General features: G+C 45.7%; 2 protein-coding genes and 2 non-coding genes across 7 annotated transcripts in view; all 4 read right to left on the reverse strand.

The window, feature by feature from the left end:
* Positions 1-4,910: 4,910 nt before the first annotated feature.
* On the reverse strand, positions 4,911-10,017 carry RPL27A (ribosomal protein L27a). Of its 2 annotated transcripts, none has more exons than XM_049821343.1 (5): positions 9,934-10,017; positions 7,938-8,001; positions 7,229-7,304; positions 6,219-6,393; positions 4,911-5,094 (listed from the first exon to the last, which is right to left on the reverse strand). In XM_049821343.1, the coding sequence occupies exons 1-5, from the start codon at positions 10,000-10,002 to the stop codon at positions 4,966-4,968; spliced, it is 513 nt and encodes a 170-aa protein (XP_049677300.1). In that variant the 5' UTR covers positions 10,003-10,017; the 3' UTR covers positions 4,911-4,965. The 2 variants fall into 2 exon arrangements, with proteins under 2 accessions (XP_049677300.1, XP_049677302.1); XM_049821345.1 differs by lacking the exon at positions 9,934-10,017 and adding an exon at positions 8,336-8,438.
* LOC126047577 (small nucleolar RNA SNORA3/SNORA45 family) lies at positions 5,746-5,877 on the reverse strand. Its single transcript, XR_007508602.1, has one exon. It is a non-coding gene; the product is annotated as a small nucleolar RNA SNORA3/SNORA45 family (small nucleolar RNA).
* Positions 6,723-6,854, reverse strand: LOC126047576 (small nucleolar RNA SNORA3/SNORA45 family). Its single transcript, XR_007508601.1, has one exon. It is a non-coding gene; the product is annotated as a small nucleolar RNA SNORA3/SNORA45 family (small nucleolar RNA).
* A 1,220-nt stretch (positions 10,018-11,237) lies between the features above and the next one.
* DENND2B (DENN domain containing 2B) overlaps positions 11,238-20,695 on the reverse strand; it is a 182,382-nt gene continuing 172,924 nt past the window's right edge. For all 3 annotated transcript variants that reach the window (XM_049821332.1, XM_049821334.1, XM_049821333.1), the window contains 6 exons: positions 16,995-17,172; positions 15,842-15,883; positions 14,712-14,823; positions 13,471-13,710; positions 12,444-12,530; positions 11,238-12,016 (listed from right to left, as the gene is read on the reverse strand). In XM_049821332.1, the coding sequence (XP_049677289.1) occupies positions 11,982-12,016; positions 12,444-12,530; positions 13,471-13,710; positions 14,712-14,823; positions 15,842-15,883; positions 16,995-17,172 (694 nt within the window). In that variant the 3' untranslated portion in view covers positions 11,238-11,981. The remainder of the gene's footprint in view (positions 12,017-12,443; positions 12,531-13,470; positions 13,711-14,711; positions 14,824-15,841; positions 15,884-16,994; positions 17,173-20,695) is intronic.

Genomic DNA, 20,695 nt, shown 5'->3' on the forward strand with positions numbered 1-20,695 from the left:
CAGTGCATCTTCATTAACCATTTCAGAGTCAAATGTCATTAGAGTAGCACAGCTTCTCAGCTCAACCCGTCCCTATTGTTTCTCGCAACTACTGTTGTTAAGAAGACAAACCAGCACCTACCTACAAAAACATGTAATTTCTGCAGTAGGAAGTTGAGGTCTTAGACTACCACATTGTTTAGACAGAGAAACCACAGCCCAGGACCAAAGCATCCTTGCACAAAGAATCAGTGCAAACAAAGCCTAATACTGGGAAATGCTGTATCACCATAAAGGCCAAATCTGTGCCTGAATGAGAAGCAGGTTACCATACATTTTAATTTATGTTTTTTTGCATAACATATGAAACTACGTACAAGTGTTTTGGTAGGAGGGGGAAGGATGAGGGTGACAAAAAGTGTTTAGAATTTCCTGCTGAGATAGGTATGCAAATCGGCAGTCAGGCAGCTACATTAACAGTGACTTGGCTACACTGGTGGGAAACACCAAATGCAGCAGTAGTGATTACAAAGAAAATAAATAAACTTAATTGCATTTGGAGATGTGCAGTAAGGGTAATGAGGCAGGACGCAGGACAGAAATGAAGATGGGGAGAGCTGGGGAGGCAGCTGGCAGGCCAAGTCACACCTGGAAGGGGAAGAGAAGTGCTGGGTTTTGGTGTGTCAGCCCAGATGAGGGCAAAGGAAAAGCATTGTGCTGGGGGGCTGCCTCGGACCAAGAGATCAGTGGTGGCCTCGGGAAGGCAATGGCTACCCCAACACAAATTGAAGAGAAACATCCAGATATCATGGGACTGGAACTTCCAGTAAAGCATTAATACACTTCATACAAGAGAAGTTTGTAATGATACACTCCCATAACTTTATCATTTCTGTATTTTAGGGATAAACTCTCTATGCAAGTCTTTCAATTTCCTGTGCTCCTTTTTCTCAGATTTAATCAGATGATTTTTGTTGTATCTTCTTCCCTCCATTAAATGTGAATGTTGCTACATAAGGCTCGTTACAGCATTTTAAATTGATATAACATCAACTTTACCAGTTTTGTCCGTAACTGCTTCATTAGCAGTAATGCAAGTTGCCAAGAATTTGGAAAACACCGAATAAAAATAAAAATATCCCCACCTACCAAACCATAATGTTTATCAGTTAAAAAAAAAACCAAACACACAAAAAAAAACCAAACCCAAAACAAAACCAAAAACCCCAAGCAAATAAAAAGGAAGACGTTTTACATATAAGAGGTTTGTTGGTCTTCATTTAGTTTCCTCATTTCTCCTGTTTTTTATATAGGAAAATGCTTTATTTGGACATCGTGGACAGCCAGCCGCCCTCGGAGTTTCCTCCTGTGAAGGCTGACCCTCACAGGAGCTTCTTGTTAAGCCGCTAAGGGCAGTTTGTGGGGCACCCCTCAGCCCTCTCACACCTCGGAAACGCTCCCTGTCGGTATGTTACCCCAAGGAAACGGCGGGATGGCCGGCGGGCAGCAGAGCCTACCCGAGACCCTCGAAACGCCCCCGGGGCGAAGAGCCCCGAGGCGGCACGACTGCGGGGCGGTGGCGGTCCTGAGGCGAGGGCGCGCGCCCAACGGCCGCCACGCCTCCCGCCTCGGCCGCCAGCGCCCCCGCGCGCCCAACGGCCGCCGCGGGCGGGCCCCACCGGGCGGGCTCGTCACGTCAGCGGCCTCCGCCAGGCGCCGTTGCCATGGCGAGGGGCGGCCCGGCCCAGCGCCGCTCCCCGCCGCGCTCGGCAGCGCCGGCCGCTCCCGGCGCCTCTGTCCCCGGCACGGCGCCCCTGCTTGCTGGGGAGCCCGACGGAGGCCCGACAGGGCTGCGCCAGCGGTGCCCGGCAGCTGGATCGCGCCGCAGGGGCGGCCCCGGCCCCGACAGTCAGCCGGGAAAATGGCGGCGTGGAGCCGTAACTCGGCAGTAAACTGCTCAACCTCAAAACCGAAGTTTGATATACTCCTCCAGACGGTCACTTCGGGAGTCGGCACAAGGCGCCGAGGAAGGAGAAGTCCTGCCCCAGCCTCAGGGTAGGTACTTCAGGGACGAGGCTCAGCCCTGCAAAAAAACCCCAAACCCCACAGAAAATACCCAGGCCGGCCTTCAGGGGAGCAGGTCAGTCGGTGGAGCCTGCACACTTCTCACAAGGAACTTCTTGTACTCGGAAGTAAGACTACAAAATATGGAAGAATTACTTAAGACATAATATATTAAGACATTAAATACCAGAGAGTTGAGTGTGGTGTCTACTATGTAAGTTAGTGAGCTAGCATCACTTGCCTGTTGTCATGTGTGCACAGGGAACTGCAGCGTAAATAAAGCCTTTCACGGCCTTCATGATCTGGTCACCGATCAGGTTACTGACATGAGGGAGTAACAACGTTCCTTATTTTGCAGTACTGCACAACTTACTTTTGAGGATTGAAACGATTTAGCTTTGGCAGTGGATAAATAGCATCACATATTAGGAAACACTGGTCCTAGTGGTCAGTGAGATCAAGTTCACATTCTCTTACCTCAGTATTTTACAAACTGTTCGTTTAAGTTACAGTTCTTCACAACTATCAGTATCACAGGCAAAGATGACCTATTTTATCAAAGCAATGCATTCAGCTTTACCCTAAAAGCCCTCAATTTAATTATTGCCAAACACTAGGTTAGGAGTTAATTAACTAGGATCATATCACAAATCATATCATGTATTAGAAGGTAATTTGCAACTATGACCAGTAATTCAAGACTTGTACCAGTGAGCATTAAAAAAAAAATAGGTGACAGTGTCTATACGCTTTTGGTCTGGCACTCAAAACAAGAACTAGCCCACTAGCTTTAAGTAATTGTTTGATTTTTACCATCAGATAAAGGTGACTGCTTTGGCACACAGGGTCAAGCCTTGCATTGGCAACTGGAGTCCTATTCTGATGTTTCAACTAAGCAAGCAATATTTTATGTAGTCATTTTAAGCAAAATACATCAGAAATGTGTATCGTGCCGTTCTAGAGCTGTGCCGTGGTTTTCTATTAGCTGTAAGGAAGGCTGAAGCTAGCTGGCACTATTTCGGTCCCATACACGGTAACTTCAGGAATTGTGAATCCTACTTGAGGAGGGTATGAATTGCAAAAGTTAATTAACAGTTACTGTATTAGTTCTATCATTAAGCAACAGTTTCAGTACATTACTGCTGTTACTAACCCTTAAAAACACACCAACTTGGCATTGCCATCTGTCAGTGCACTAACACTGACAAGAAGCTTTAAAAGTTTTTACCCTAACACAATCTGTCCAGCTAGTCTGCCACAATTACCAAAAGGACACCATGCTGCTGCTACAATTGCTACAAATTAGTGAAATTCAGAATCGGTACTTGCAGAAGCAATTTTGTCCTGTGGTGGGTGGTGGAAGAAGTCAGCCTAATCTCCAAGAAATGCAATGATAGGACAAGGGGTAATGGCTTTAAACTGAAAGAGAGATTTAGAGTAGATATAAGGAAGGCCTTTGCTGTGAGTGGTGAGCACTGAACAGGTTGCCCAGAGAAGTTGTGGATGCCCCATCCCAGGCAGTGTTCAAGGCCAGGCTGGATGGGGCTTTGAGCAACCTGGTCTAGCGGAAGGTGTCCCTGCCCATGGCAAGGGGCATTGGAACTAGATGATCTTTTAAGGTCCCTTCCAACCCAAACCATTCTGTGATTCTATGATAAATCCAATGTGTTCACAAGCTGTGGTCTAGCTAAGAGATTGGAAAAACGTAGCATTATACTGTCAATGAAGAGTCAACTTAACTATAGATGACGATGAGCCTCATGTTCTGATGAATACAGGATGCAAACACCTCAGTACTCCAAGTACTACACCAATAGTTTCTAAAAAGCACATGGATAAAAATGGTCTGCGCTTTTTATGTTGACTGTGATCAGAAGCTAGGCAGCTGTCATCCATTTAGCAGCCTTCGAAGCACTGGAGGGATAAACGCAAGAGTTGTAATTTAGAAAGACCTTTCATTAACAGCATCACAAAAAAGCAAAGAAGAATTTAACCACACTGTTGAACTAAATTCAAAATACATCTTATTTCTATGCATAATGCTGATAGAAAAAAACCCGATCACTTTTTCTGTTGGAGACAAGTTGCTGTTAGCTGCAACGAGGCACACCAGGCAGCATTATTCTGCTCAGAAGCTGGCATTACTTGCCAGAAAGCTGCCTACTAGGCGGACTTCAGCATCTGCAGAAACCTACTTGATGTGCTTCTCATGACGCAAGTCTGGCAATAATGAGGTAGAAAGCTTGAATTGTTTCTTCCCACCTATTTCAGCTCTTTTCAACTGTCCCACATTATTCCCAGTAATTTCCTGTTCCTTCCTTCCCATACCACACCTTAGTGGAAATGGGACTAGAATTGTTTCGCTATCCCCAAAAAAAGCCTATTGATAACAAAGCTTATTGATAGCAATTCCGCACACCAAGTCTCTTTCACACAGCAATTTTTGGTATACTACTACCCACTTTGCATTTTCCATTGCATTTCTTTGTCCACACTCTTGCCGTCTCATTCCCAAAGGCCAAGGCAGTATCCCCACAGATTTCACCTAGATGGCATTTTAGGGTACAAAAATCTCCATCAATAGAACATGAAGTCACCTTTTCACAGACAGCTGTAAAGAGGATCACCCATTGAAAGTGCGGCACAAATACGGGAGGAACCTATCTATTTTGCTACCCCATAAAGACATAAAGACGAGCTATTTGTACGTGCCAAATGCTGGACATTGTAGCCAGGCAATTTCAAAAGATAGTGAGAAACAGTCAAACCACTAATCAAAAACTGCCAGAAATAACTAAGCAGACAAGACTTTAGTGTGAACAGCGTCTGGACAAGTCAGGGGAAAAAAAATGAGAAAATTCTGTAAATTAGCACATTTTACACATTGTCTTTATTCAAAAAATTTGAATAAACCAAAGGCTTTTATGCCACAAGCACACAGGCACCACCAACTTCTTTGATCTTCTCCTCTGCTCTTCTACTGAAGAACTTTGCTTTCACAATTACAGGCTGTTTGGGCAGCTTCCCCTTGCCCAGGACTTTGTAGTAGCCCTAGAAAGATTAAAAAACCCATTAAATGTTTGTGATCAGCTTGCAGGCTCCTACATTCAGACCTGTCTTTTAGCATGCACCAGTTAAAACCATGCTCACCATGACCTCATTCAGTGTCTGTCTCCAATATAAAATTGGTACGAATGAAAGAAAAATACCCTGCATGACCTAGTAGAGTTGCATTTGTTCAGAGAAAAAGTGGAAACTGTAAACTGAACTTTTCCTGCAATTTAGAAGCTGTTTTTTCCCCATACTCCATACAGAAAATACAGTGACATCTGGTAAAGAGGTCACCAATCTTTACCTGCTTTTCCAAAGGAGAGAGCAGTTGGCTGCACTTCCAAGATTATCTACTATCCAATGACTTCTGGTCAGTGCTCTTTACCTGTAGGACATCCTGGTACTTCTGAACAGAGCAGAGGACTCTTCTGCATGTCTTAAGTGTATAACTGAAGCTTTTGCAGCAACAGCCGTTCTCTACCACTGGAATCCTCTCATTTCATTCCTGTCCTTTACATTAAAAGGACAATCACGGCACAAGGTCCATTAATACTACAGCCGTTGGAAGTCACTGCTTGTTAGAAGTGGCCTAACAAGCCAACACTGGTATCTTAATTTGGGACACAGAACACACCCACTTGGCAGACTAGTTAGTGTCACTGATTCGGTGGCTAGCTGAGATACGAGACATCATAGCCAGCGAACAGAGATCAGACATTTATGTCCGAGAACTACAGCACACCAAGACAATCACGCATGTTAAGATGTGACTCTAGCCTCGATATTAGAGAAGTGACTTTATATAAATGAGACTAGTTCTGCCATGTTTTTATACATGCTTTCAGTAACATTTTAAACAAGTAATCTTTCACCACCTTCCAAAATAAGGGAAATCCCTGTCCACAATCACGCACAAGCATGAGAAAAAGTTCTTACAGAAAAAAACATAACAGCGTAAGTACCTGTGTAACTACTTATAAGCCAAGATATTTGTCCCAAGAAGTTCGCAAATATTCAAGCACTGTAGCTTATTTGCATTCGCCATCTTCCTACTTGGATACACAAAGCCAAGTTACACATGAAGTGACCAGGAACTGCAGGTTTGAATATGGGCACAAACTTACCGAGCGCACAACATCAATGACCGGGGCCAGTCCAGCCTCGTTTTTTGCATAATTGAGCCTTGTCTGTTCACTGACAAGTGTCCATAGTTTATCCAAATTGACAGTAGGACAGAACTTTTGGTTTCTCTTCAAGTGATAGTGTCTCATGCCTACTTTTCCAAAGTAACCAGGGTGACTGTGAAAGAAACACATTCCTCATTAGATCACATTTTTAATTTATCCTCAAAAGTAGGACTACAAATTAACACTGCAACAAGCATCTTTCTTGATCAAAGTAATTGAAATGTCAAATTATACTTTTATTCATATTAACACATGTAGTATTTAAGTGTAATCATCATTAGTACCCAAACCAAGGGAAAATTATTTTCTCTTGAAGTGTTTGCTCTCCCTTGAACTCACAACTCAATACCCCTTGGTGAGTCTGGCCCAGCCCTGTATTTCCAGAACAACCCCAACTCCGTGAATCCAGGGAGGGCTGCACTGCCTGAGGAGTTTCAGTGCTCCTGTCACTAACCTGGTGACTGACTGAGTCAAGAATGGTCACAGCCAGTGAATATAGATTAGTGATTACTGTCCGAGTACTCTAGCACACCAGGACAACAGGCAGTGTCCAGATGTGACTCTAGTCTCGGCAATAAGTAAAGACAACATCCCTTACCTTTACAGTACGCACCTAAATAGGATGCGGTTTAGATTTAGCATAATATTTTGAATTTACATCACATTTTGTGTGTGCACCATTAAGCAGGGACCATGTTGTAACAGGCAAGTTTGGTCAAGACCACTCAATGCTGCACTGAGCTCTTGAAGATGCCTGGTTTAAGTGAAAAGGCCTTTGATTTGGGGGTAAATGGGGACACGAGTTGACTGGATCTATAATGCTACACTTCCATGTTAGAGGCAAAACCACAAAGTATTGCAAGGAATTTTTATTCACATACACAAGTTAGTTGTTTCTACTTCAGGAACATGCGTTTTGCCAGTATATATTTAAAATGTTAGCTTACTATTTATCAAAGTTAATCCTGTGATGGTGCATACCACCAGCATTACCACGCCCTCCAGGATGTTTCCTGTGTTTGCCTAAAAAGAAAAATTTAAGTTTGTTACGCGAAGAATATTATACATAATACCTGATCTCAGAGGTATGTTCAGTGTCAATTCAAGCTAATTATTCTGACTATCCCCTCTTCTGCGTTCACCTCAGTTCAGTGAGATGGGGCAACTAAAAACTAACCCTACAGGAGAAAAAAACCCCAACCATAGCACGCCTCTGGTTAGCTTACAGAGTGCAAGACACCTGTGCTAGCACAAGCGGGGTGACAAGAAAAAGCAGGAACGGCCAAAGAGTTAGAAGGGACACAGCGCTGCCCCGTAAGCTTAAGATCCCCCCACACGCAGCCAGTACCTATTGCGTGAGCACTACTGAGCTTAAGTTACAAATCCAGTGAAATCTAAAGGAACGTGCAAGACCTCTGATCAGCCCATCACCGTGCCATCTGCCCCCACAGCGCGAGCGTCGCCCCCACGCCTGTGGGTGCGTAGCGGCCCTCAGTACCGCCCACCACTGCCCACAGCGTGCGCGGCACCCCGCGCCCACCGTCGCGTTTCCCTGCGGCCCGCCAAGAACAGCAGCATCCCCGCAGCACCGGGGCGGTACCGACGGGCGCGCACTCGGAGGCGCCGCGGCCCGCCAGCGGCCGCCTCCCCACTCACCAACGCGGCCGTGGCCGTGGCTAACGTGTCCTCTCAGCTTCCGGGTCTTCCTCAGTCTGGAGGGCTGCGGGAAAGCGGGAGAGCAGCTGTCAGCAACGCGGGCAGCGAGAGGCAGGACGACCGACCGCCCTCCCCTCCCCCGCGGCCGGCGCCGCTCCGAGGCCGCAGTCCCCGCGGCGGCCGCCCAGCCAGGCGCCGCGGCGGCCCGGGCCCGCCGAGGGAAGGCCCGGTCGGCCTCGCCTCGCCTGGCCGCACCGCACCGCTCTCCCCCGCCGCGCCCGGAGAGAGAAGCGCCTGCCCACCACCCCCCGCTACCCCCCAGCCACGTCCCGCCGCCGGAGCGAGGGGCGGCGGCGGCGGCCGCGGGTCCCGTCCCCCCGCCCGGCGCAGGCACCCACCATCTTCTCGGCGTGCGCGAGGGGAGAGAAAGAGCGCGGCGCTCGCGAGAGCGGGGAAAGGCGCGGCGGGGCCGGGCGGGGCCCAGCTCTCGCGAGGCTTCGCTGAGGAGCCCGCAGCGGGGGGCGAGTCTCGCGGGATCCGCCGGGGCGGGGGTAGCGGCGGGGTGAGGGGGAGGCGGCGCCATCTTAGGGAGAAGCGGGCTGGCCCCGGCGGCCGGTGGGGACCGGCCGGCTCGCTCTCCGGCGGCCTTTCGGGCGGCTTCCGAAACGCGCCGGCCTGCCCTGCCACCGCTCCCGCCGTGCGCCGGCACGGCTCGGCCGTCACCGCCGCTTTCCGGAGGGAAGACGGCGGTCCCGGGCAGCGGCCGCCCGTACCGGCGGGTTGACTTGAGCAGGCAGCGTCAAGGGCTGCTCCGCCCGAGTGACCGACGCAGCTTGCTTTCTCTTCCCTCTGCCGCCGGTAGCAAAAGTGGGGGTTTGGGCAGAATTTAGGAAAGGCGGCAAGCTTGGTCGCTTTATTAAACATCGACGACAGCGGGAAAATAAATCCTGCCTACTTAACTATCTGCCACACAAGCGTAACAAGTCCTGGAGAGTGTTACTGTTTCTCAAGCTTGTTTCTTATGTATTTTATACCCTAAGACCTTAAACAAGCCTTTACCTAATTTAAAGCATGGGTCTCAATACTGGATTTGTTTTTCTTCAGGACTTCTTTCTCAGTTAAATGGTGCACTAGTAGTGGTCCGTGCTCAGAGCACTGTTAGTTTTAACAGCTCGTAGAGAAGGGAAAATAACACACCCCCTGTTCTTCAAGCACCTGATGCTCTCAAACAGGGACCTCCAGGCAACACTCGGAGTCCTGGTTTCAGCTGGGATAGAGTTGACTGTCTTCCTAGTAGCTGGTACAGCGCTGTGCTTTGAGTTCAGTATGAGAAGAATGTTGATAACACTGATGTTTGCAGTTGTTGCTCAGTAGCGTTTAGTCTAAAGTCAAGGATTTTTCAGCTTCTCATGTCCAGCCAGCGAGAAAGCTGGAGGGGCACAAGAAGTTGGCACAGGACACAGCCAGGCAGCTGACCCAAACTGGCTAAAGGGGTATTCCATACCATGGGACGTCACGTCCAGTATAGGAACTGGGGGGAGTGGGGGCGGGGGGGGGATCGCCGCTCAGGGACTAACTGGGCATCGATAGGCGGGTGGTGAGCAATTGCCCCGCGGATCATTTGTACATTCCAATCCTTTTATTATTACTGTTGTCATTTTATTAGTGTTATCATTATTAGTTTCTTCTTTTCTGTTCTATTGAAAAGTTCTTATCTCAACCCACGAGTTTTACTTCTTTTCCCGATTTTCTCCCCCATCCCACTGGGGGGAGGGGGGGAAGTGAGTGAGTGGCTGCGTGGTGCTTAGTTGCTGGCTGGAGTTAAACCACAACACTAGGATTGTTTTATATAGCCAGAGTTTGAGGATGAACGTGGCACCTACAAATTTTTTTGAAACATGATCTCACCTTGTCTGGTACTCTCCTCCGACTCAAGTTACAAAAATTAGAACGACATGTTGATGGGTAATGCAATGTTTGAAAGCTTTCTACATACATGTTTAAAGTACAGATGGAAGAAAATGGCTTTGGTGTGGGAGATGGCTTTTACATCACTGCATTCCATGGCTTTTTCTTGCCTTTGCAGCAGCTCCTCTCTGCAGCACTTCCTTCAGGCAAGGATGATGTTTTATCCATTGTTTTCTTAAGAGGAAGATATATTTACTAGCAGCTGTTGTTTATAAAATGGCCAGAATCCACCTGTACAAGTGAAGTTACTCCTTCCACTCTGAAGAACGACATCTAGAAGTCATTCTGCAACTTACAGTACATTACAGAGTAAAACTAATAGAAATTAACATTTGTGATTACATTTCCATTGAATCAAAAGCACTTGATATTTTACAGACATTTCACGTACACTTAACAAGCTTTTGTATATTCACCAGTGTGAGGGAGGTAAGAAAAAAAGGAAACGACTTCACCTTTTTAGTGAATGACCCTCGATTTTGCTCTATGAGGCTGATAGCAAACCAGAACCACTGTCAGGTTAGGAACTGCGCAAGCCTCAAAGCCAATCTAACTGAAGAAATCACACTGCCAATGAAGAAAAATACAGTTTGTTTGGGGTTTTTTTAAAGGTAAGAAGCTTTAGATAATTTTCATTAGCTGTCAGACTTGCTGTCAGCTTGTCAGACTTATCCAAGTATTTTATATTTTCTTCTTCGGGCTAAGGGAAACCTCACAGAATTTCAACACGAGTTATGTTGATGACAAAGATGAACATGGTACCTGTGGGCAACATTCACAGCTGTGCAGAAGGCCATGGCAAGCTAACCGTTCCTGTCCTACTGAAGTGGAAACAACACCTAAACAGACAGCAATTAATGCAAAAGAAAAGCAGACTTTCATGAAATGTAGGTGATCAGTTCATCAGAAATTTAGGCAAAGGCTGTCTGCTACAAGCTGCTTGTATTCTACTCTGATCATCTAATCAAGGTAGCACAAAACCAACCTGAAAATACCACAGTTCAGGAGCAGTATCTATGATACAATGACAAAATGTAATTTGCTGCTAACCCATACAAAGAAAAAAAAGTGTTTTAGGAGAAGTTTCTGTTAAGATAAAATTAACACAACAGGGATACAGAATGCCTTGTCTCAGCCCTAGTGAAAAACATTGAAGAAAAAACAAACTACATGTCATGAAATAGCAAACCTACTAAAAGACATGTTCTTAATAACCATTTTATATTTTAATTACAAACTCATTAAAAAAAAAAATCACAGGAAAGTTACTGGTTTTGTACCTACTCAACATCAGAAACTGCAGAGGTTTGCAATGAATATAAACAAAACAGGTGTATTTACAGAGTTTATTAGAAACCATACATACATACAGCAGGAAAGGATGTACTGTACCTACTCGTTGCAGCTCGCATGTCAAAGAACTGAGATCTCCTCAGGTTTAGCAGTCTTAGTGCAGAATGGATTACAAGTAGTTTACTGACCAGAGTTCAAACCAAGTGGAAGTTTTGTATTGTGAACCAAGTACCTTATTATCAAGTTACTTTGTTATTTCTTTCTTTTAAAATTAATTAGAAGGAAAAAAACACACCCCACAACCCAACTCCACCACATGAAAGCAGCCCCCGTGTGTACAACCTCTCCCATGTACCCGAGCTCATTCATCCCCGCAATATTCAGGCATCAGCGTAGCTCTCACAAACATCCCGTGAAGTCAGTGGTTCTGCTGAGACAGTCAGCTGCACATAATCAGCTATTCATTTTTGCACCAAGCATAACTCAATTCATACTAAAGAAAAAAAAAAGCACCTGTTATTCTCAGGAATATACAAATATTTACCACAGTTTTCCTTGCTCATTACAAAATCAGTTACAAAAGCTTACAGCACATTATGTACAAATTCTACCCAAATACATAAAGGAGCCATCATCTGGCACACTGCCCAACAGCATCAGTCATCACTTAAAGCTGCGGTCAGCTTGCTCCGCTGTCCTCCCGCATCAAACTCTGAAAAGCTGCAGGTGTCTCACGCGCAGTGTCATAAATAGTCTTTGGGTTGGTATTTCAGCAGAAAGGAGTTAGTTCTTCTTGTGAAGGAACTTCATTTTGTTTCCTAAAGAAAGCACACCATCAGTCTAGCACGCGCTGAAAAGCCAAGGGCAATCAAAAGCTACTTCGCAAATGGGTCTAATTCGTAATGTAATTGCTGTAGACTAACTCTTCAACTTCATACCAGCAGGGACAGCAGACTAACAGAACCCTGGCTGGTCAGGTGCCTTCCTTTTCTCTTCCTCCATTACAGTTTGGTTCCCCCGCCCCCAAGTGAAAATTAAAGTGTTAACAAGAGTCATAATTAAATCTGGTTTTGTCAGCTTTAAGTATGCTCTCATTGTTTCATATTTCCTATCACATTGAAACTGCTTGACTATCAGATTTCCCCTCAGGTAAGGCTTTTTAAAATTTAAAAAAAAAAAAGAAAAAAAAAAAGAGAGAGACATGGAAATTAATTTCAGAAGTACTTCTAAAGAGATCTTCCTCACCAAGGCCTCGCAGAAACTTGTTTACTCCGCTCTGTTCCGTGTCTGGAAGCTCTTCCAAATACTGTTCAACCCTCTGCTCGAAGAGACCTGTGGAAGAGGGGAGAAAAGGGAGCGGGGGTGAGCTGTGTCAGGCTGGATCCGTTTCGCCCGGGCCCGCTGCGCACCCCCAACTTTTCACTTTTACAGTCCTTTCCCTCTCCAACACTGGAAAACGCTACTGCCGGTGAGGGGCTACGCCGTCTCACCCGGCATCGGGACAGGCACGGCGAGCGGGGCAGGGGGGTCGGGGGCGGAAAACGGAGGGGGCGAGGGCTGCCCGCTCCGCCCGCCGCGCTCTCCGGCAACCGGGCCCGCCGCCGCCGCCGCCGCCGCCTCGGCACGGCCGGCGCGCCCCGGGCCGCGCACGCCGCGCCTGCCGCTCCCTGCCCGGCGCCAGGCGCGGTCACGGCCGCAAAGCTCCGCTCCGTTCCGTTCCGTCCCGTCCCGTCCCGCTCCACCGGGCGCCTCCCGGGCAGCGGCGGGCCGGGCCCGGCGCCCGCGCAGCTCCCGCAGGGGGCGCTGCAGTGCAAGGCGCGCCCGCCCCGCCCCGCCCCGCCCCGCCCCGCCCCGCGGCGGGAGCGCGCCGGCGGGCTTTGCGGGCTGCCCCCAGCAACCGGCGTGGAAGTCGGCCTTCTGCGTGGCTCGGCTTTATGTCACGGACGCTGTCACGTTCTTCCCCCCGCCAGCGCTGGCAGACAGCCGCCGGGGTGGTTTCCCGACAGGGCTGGGCTGCGCCCTCCGCAGGATCGCTCCCGGTTCGCCCTTGAGTGATTTAAGGCGCTCGGGTGGGAATATTCTCCTGCTTGAAGCCTTTGTATTGTCTCCACCATTAGCTACAGTCGAGGCCCACCGGAGGCGGGCGGTGCGTTTCGGGAGCTGTGTCAGCCGTGCTGAACTTGCTCAGCCCTGACAGTAGATAGAGATGCTGACCACGGGACCCGTGCAAAACACGAGTGACCCGCGCTCCAGGAGAGAAAACCACCCTTACCTTTTGCCCTGCATTTTCTCAGCTCTCTGTCCTGGATGAAGCCAGCAAACATTTGGGATTCCATGAAAACTTCCAAGAAGCGGCGGATACTCTTGGAGGCCACAGATTTACGGAAAGCCTCCCTTTGGAAGACACGCTCTCCTTTTTCATTCTGGGTTAGGAACAGGGAATAATGGCCAACTGTCTCCACAAAGAATCGGATAAAAACCTCAGACACTAATCCATTCAGGGTGTTACATTCTGCAAAATAAGGCAGCAATAAGACACCAAAATCAGCTGCTACTGGAGCTGTCAGCATTGTCATTCACACAGGGCCAGGTATTGTCATCTAGCAGTTTACTGCTGCCATGCTAATAACTGAAAGGAGTTGTACCGGCTCCTTGCAGACCTGGATATACATCAGATAGGGTAAGAGCTTTATAATCAAGAGAGCCAGTCTACATAAGTGGTGTTTCGTAACCAGGAGTCAGTGAGAAATACAAATCCGCAGGAAACGGCTCAGAAAATTAAACATTTTGTGGGTGCATCATCAAAATTATACCTCATATTTTAGCTCGAGTGAGTTTTCTTGAGAAGCTTCTGAATGACTCAGAATTAAAATGTTTGCTCTGGGGATAATAGGACTTTACCAAGAACTGATCAAAAAGGGTATGTTGTAGAATTTGGGTTTTCATCATTTCTGAGATGTTAAAGTAGTTTTACAAATGTAACACAGATGAGTAGAAATAAATTTCAAAACCTGAAAAGGGGCCTGCTTCATACCTTTTAACCACAGGCATTTAAATTCACCCTGGGCTGTTTTTATAATTGCTGGAGAGAAATATGAACCTTCAGAGGCAACTCAGCCCCTCTCGCACTGAAACTATTTTGTGGAGGTACCTGCTTCTCTCCCCTGAATACACCAAGCGCCAAGAGCAACTCCGAACTCAGACACACCCCTAAGCATGTATAGTTATCTGGATTGATTTAGGGCCAAGTTAACCGCAAGCCTCTGTTTGAGTAAAGGCCTAGAGGTACTTATGGGAGTGCATGTCATTTACAAAGAAATTAAAATAGATCGCTGACAATGTATTACCGTGGGTTGATACTATCAGTCCCATTCCCTGTGTGTTCAGAGACTATCTTTGATGTTGCAAAAGGTATTTGAGTACTAAAGTCCCATCTTTCCTTCTCCTGGATGGAAAGTCACAATACTACCTACATGCTTGTTTATACAAGTCCCTGTTTCCAAATGAACTTACCATCATCTGAATCACTATCTGAATCCTGATTTATCAGTTCATTCTTTCTCTCTAGAGCCTGCTCCAGAGCAGCTTGCAATTTTCTAGGTAATAGTGTGTCTTCATCATCCATCTGACAGAGGAAAAAAAAAAATCTTTAGATCACATTAATCTGTGCAGCAACTACAGCAAATACTTTTGCAAGGTTTAAAATTTAGAAGAAAAGCTGAAAAGTACTATCTGCTACTGTCATGCCTCCATAAACAAAATAATGAAAATCTATGTGCAACTATCATACATTTCTAAAAAAAATTTCTTGTCACTCTTAATGAGATTAAAGTCAGGAATGGTAATCCAAAGAGCAAGGTAAACATACAGAAACTTGGAATCAGCTCTTTACATGACAAAGAGTCCAAATAGTTGTTTTTAACTAAATACACATCATGCAAAACCTAGCTACATGTACACACAGCTGCTCTAGTTGGTTCTAGGCAGCTTCTTTGGTTCTTGACAGTTGTTTTTACTTATATTCTAGTATAACGTATTTTCTGGGTTTTCCCCGTGTTGCTCTCTTCACCTTATTTAATGCTTGTTCAGCAAAAGCAGGTAGACACAAGAATCTTAGCTCTGCAATCACCATTCACCAGCCGTATCTTCCAGGGAATCGTACAAGAAAGTTTACTCATCTAACCTGCAGATTGTTATTTTTGAAATTACTTAGTACCACATTGCTATCAGGAGATGGTGATCCTTCACCTCCCTGTTTACAAGGCTCTTGCTTTTCCTACCACGTTAAACTATTCTTCAACTTTCCTCTCTCACTTAGAAACTTTTCTTTGCAATTTTTGTCCTTTTCACCTCCAACAGTATAAGTTCTCTTGCTAACATGATGTTATTATCTTTGGATGTTTTCTTTGCACTGTGAATACAGTTCTTTATTTCTTTTGACAGTCACAGCTTCAATCCCCTTTGCATACCTGAGGAGTAGTACTTATTTGCAGGTGAAAGAGAAAATGAGCACTTATTCTTTTTCCTAATCTCTTTCTCACTGCACAATTCCTGCCAAATTTCTCTAATCAAAGAAACCTAATCATACTACAGGAGTAAACAGCTTGCTAGACTGCATGGCAACATTTCAAGCCGTACTTTACCTGTCTGATGAATCGATCAGATCCCAGGTTAACCATCAAAGCCTAAAGAGAAGAAAACAATATAGTGAAATATATCTGAAGAGACAGAAAACATCCATTTGTGTCTGCCTCTGCCTTTTAATAGCAAAAGATCATCTGAATGGTCCCAAGCCTCAACATGAATCAAATTCTTACTGTGAAACAACAGGTTGTGTGCTTTATAAAACAAGAAGATGAAGTTTTTCTTTAGAGCTTTAAGTCTAATTTAACATAGTTAGGTACAACAGATCTCATACTAGGTTAATATGTAAACAAAAGCTAAAAGGGTTAGGCAGGTCTTCTTTTCTTAAACCTAAGCAAGTTATTGCTAATCATTTTTGTTAATGTGCAGATGAAAAATGTTTCAGAGGGGGTTAAAGAAAATGGTGTCATTTGAGGCAGCAGGGCTTCTGAAGGGCAAGGGTGTGAAATAATAATGATAATGAAGCAACAAAGCTAAGAGACGGAGCTGGGAAGATGTGGGAGAGCAATGTTAGGAAAGTGGGAGGAAAACAGAGCAGAGATTTACATGAGCCAGAGGCACAGAGAGCCTTGAAAGCGAGCACGAGAAAAGAAAATATCATAGAAAAATAACAGGAAGCTAATAGGAGTAAGAGAGAAGAGTGTGCCCTTGAGTATTTTGGTATTTTACTGGAAAGGCTGATGAAGTGCAACCCTCATTTGATTTCCAATATAGTATTAACAAAGTCTTAGAAGTAAAAAAAAAAAAGCTTTAAAGGTTTTATTTTCTGTGCTGGCTATGGCCTCATGTACAACTTCCATTAGCATTAATAGGTGTCATAGCAGATGGCACTTCACATCTTCCTCTTCTTGTTCCGGGTACAACAAAATCAGAACAGATCAGCATATTTACACTGTACTTACTTGTTGACCAGATTAACATTCACTTCTCTTTGTCAAGGTGCCAGCTATGGGAAGAGGGGCGGAACAAAGAGAAGACTAACCCTACTACTGCAGTTTTACCAAGAGGCAGTTGCCCATGAGAACTAGGCAGAGAAGAAACAAAGAGGCAGATTAAAAATTAAACATGTGAGGATTTATGTGCGAATGGCAGGCCCTCTCCAGGGTGAGGCCAGCTTTACTCCAGGCAAAGAATTCTGGTGCCAGCTCCTACCTCCTCTACAGGCAGCTCCTTCAGTTTGGGCAGGGAGCTGGAGAGCAGTCCCACCAGGAAGGGAGTAGGGCAGCACACGATGTCAATCATGGATGAGGGCAGAACAGGAATGAAGGTGTGCTGCCAGGAGAAGGGGTACAGCAGGGCCACCACAGCGTGCGAGCAGCTGGAGAGGGTGCTGGAGAGAGAGGAACAACCACGTTAGCAGAGGTTCTTCTTTTTCCAGAACACCTACCGCCTGCTGATAAACTCAGCGTGTTAAAATGCAAGTGCCCAAGGGGCTGCCTTTCTATCACTTCTGACTTCAGATGGCCTATGTCCCTTTCCAGTCCCTTCCACTTCTGCACTATGCAGTGTGGTAGTTCCTCCCGTGCTCACTTCTAGGTGACTTGAAACTAAAGGTAAAAACCTAGAAACTATTTGTTTCGTTATAGCAGTCGGGGGACACTTTGATCTAGAAGACGGGATTTAATATTCCCAACAGCACTGAATAGCAGCCGCTTGGAATGATGCTTAAAATCCAACAGCAACTTCAGTTCTTAGCAGTTATGACCACGTCAGTAGTAAAAACACATAATACTGATGTTCTTATGTCAAGCACTAATGCACAAACAAGGGAAAATGAGTATGAAAAATAAAATAAAATTTAAAAAAGATCCTAGAGAAAAACTCTACTAAATCAGCTGTAAGAAATCCCAACAATCAATACTTACTCCAAAGAAAATCTAGTAAAAGCACCACATTTTTCAAAGTTTGTATGTTTTTGTGACAACAGCGTATTTTTATTATAATACATTTTAACGGGCTTATTGACCAACTCTAGTGATAAAGGTATTAACCCTGCTCATTACCCTACTCTAAAATACACGTTGGTATCCCCTAAACATTAAGGCTTGATATCATTTGTGGAAAATGTCTTGCATTGTGTTTCCATCTACTGAATCTGATACCCTTTTACAGTCACATGGTTTCCAAATGTTAAAAATAAAGGAACATCATTACCAAGCTAGTTTTAGCATCAGGGAAATAAAGACAGGCTCTCCATTTCAGAGCTTTCATTTTGGACTGAGTTACGACATCTGCTTCTCGCAGGCTGAGGATGACAGAAATTTGGATTTTTACCCAGCCTAGCATGACTGAGCTGATTTTTCTCACAGTGCAGACTTCTGCTGTGCTTAGTGTCGCCACAAAGATCTATAAATAACTAATAACTTCAGAGCCGTTACTGCTTGAGAATGCTGGGGAGGAATGCTGATTTCTTCTACTGCAAGCCTTGTTGGAGACTTTAGGTGGCATCAGACCTCCACCAGAATAACCTTCGCAAGCATTTTTAGTTGTGGATTATTCCAAGGCCAGGAGAAAGGTTTCACCTGTTCGTTCCTGTCAGTGATTAAAATTTAAGTTTGCTGAATGGGAAAAGCGAGAATTAGGGGACAAAGAGGGAAAAGGTTGGGGAAGAGCAAATGCTTGTCTTTTACTGCAAATAGTCCATTGGGTTGGTTTTACTTGACATTTTCTTTAGGATCCCCATCAATCACAGCACATTTTGTAACATATGTTGCCTGACACAGGTTTCTTGTGTTTCTCTAATTTATTTATTTTTTATAGCAGGCCACGGTGCCGCCATTGCCTCATATTTTGGTCTCACGTGTCTACCATAGCAAGCATAGTGGCATGTTTCAGAAGAGCTGTGGAGCATGGTACAGACTGCCAGCACTTTCTCAAGCTCACTTTAATGACTCGGTGGCATTTTCAACTACTACAAATTCAGTTATCTTAGCTGAGCAACTAAAAAAAGAGCCACGTTAAGCTAAAAGCAGGAAGACAAACATTCTTCTGATATTCAGTTAGTATTTTTTTCCTTTCTATAGAATGCCCTTTAGTAACTTGTTGTTTTACACGCAGTGCTGTGACGTAAATCAGCCCCTGCATCCTCTCATGCGTGCTATTCCCACGCTAGGGGAGGCTTCGGGCTCCGGCCCAGGACACTGGTTTCTCTTCCAGAGATTTCCTGGGAGCTGGCTGGGGCAAGGCAGTAGCTGAATGCAGCAAGCGCCCACGGTGGGGGGTGTCTTGCTGCGGCATCCTGCTCTGCTCTGCCCTGCTCTGCCCTGCTCTGCCCTGCCAGTGTCCTGCGGGTCACACCATCGCCCTTGTCAGCACCTCGACCTGTGCATTTTAAGGCTCTGCACACAGTTTTTCAAAACTCAGCCTCTGAAATTCTTTCCCTGTGAGACGTCTCAGGCTGACCCCCGTGAAACACTCGTTCCGAACTTTCAGTCCCCACAATCACCTCCCGGGCACGGCTCACGCAGAGGGCAGTGGGAGTGCCACACGCCGTTACCAAACTCCTGCTTGTACAAAGTGCCTGTGTCTCTTCCATAGCTGGAAAGATTCATATTTAGAAGGGATACACATCTGTCACTTCAGTGTGAGGTTTTTATATTCCATAAGGTAAAATTCAGAGATGATGGCTGTAAGGGAACCCCCAGTTTAAATCTCTAAAACACGGTTCAAGTCCTTTTAAAAGGGTATAATTCGTAAGAAGCATGTCTGGTAAATTAAAAAAAGAAAGCCCTACCCTGGGAAACCAAGTCCGCTCCAGTTTTTCCTTTCAAGATGTGCAACCCACACATTGTCCCACTGTTCTTGTTTATGAGAAATAAGAAGTAAGGTCAGATGATTTATTTTCTTTAAGGTGTGTGAAGCACACAAAGTAAAGCAACAAAATACTCAAAGAAATGAGATTTTCAAAATATTCTCACTTTTCATAGTCTAGAGCAGTTTTGGTAATCCAGAGAGCTGTTTTTGAGAGTGGTTTTTTTCATTTGGTCTGTGCAGTTTTACAGGAACGCTGCACAATGTTCTAGCTGTCATTCTACTGGAAAACACTTCTTATATTACCCATATGCAGGTAATTTTATACACGGGCACAAGAAACCAAACCATTGCATGAGTCACACACTAACGAGGAGCATAAACCATCACATACTTCAGAGGGGAAGCGCTGCCAGAGCCATGCACAAGTGGGAGACACGCTATGATGATCCCAGGGCTCCGGCCACCCCCCGACGGCATGGGGCCAGCTGTGCCCAGGGTCCCAGCGCCGCACTGGCGTCGCCTCCCTTCTTCCCCCCAACGCACAGGTAGTGCCGCTGCCCCATGCTGGCAGCACTAACACCAAGCTCTCATCCCACCCAGGAGATGCTGGCCTGTGATGGTCTGCCTCTGCGGAGCTGCTGCGAGGAAGAGGCGGCCTTAAACCCAGGCTTAACTCCAGCACATCTCTCTGCTCTGTCAGCTACAGGCTGTCCTGCAGGCACATGTAACTGTACGTGCGTAATAAGTCTACTAACAGTAATGGACTGCGAAAAAGTGACTGTGTTTGCAAGTTTTACGGGATAAGGGAATTTTCTCACAGATATGTAAGGCTATTACATAGCCATGCTGAACAGCCTACGCCACCGAACTCATCCCATTAACCTGTACTCATCCCAATAATTTGCACTCTGCTAAAGCAAAATTAGTGAACAATTTCTAGAAAAACACCCAGATCCAATTGATTTCAAAACACAGGCAGTCCACCACTTCTCCTTCCAGGTTTTTTTCCATGGTTATCATCTTGTTAAAAATTATTTGGAACTTGCCCAAGTTTTGGTTCTTCCTATGCCTTTTACTCACTGGATTAAAAAAACTTTCAG

This window comes from Accipiter gentilis, chromosome 17 (assembly GCF_929443795.1).
Source record: "Accipiter gentilis chromosome 17, bAccGen1.1, whole genome shotgun sequence".
NCBI lineage: Eukaryota > Metazoa > Chordata > Aves > Accipitriformes > Accipitridae > Astur > Astur gentilis.

Bases quoted from the DNA above. Each gene is read 5' to 3' on its own strand.
- RPL27A (XM_049821343.1), bottom strand. From the start codon at position 10,002: ATGGAATGCAGTGATGTAAAAGCCATCTCCCACACCAAAGCCATTTTC. The intron at 6,394-7,228 runs GTAAGCTAACAT...TTTCTTTCACAG, and splicing joins AGGATTAACTTTGATAAATA to TCACCCTGGTTACTTTGGAA. The intron at 5,095-6,218 runs GTAAGTTTGTGC...TAATCTTTCTAG, and splicing joins TCATTGATGTTGTGCGCTCG to GGCTACTACAAAGTCCTGGG.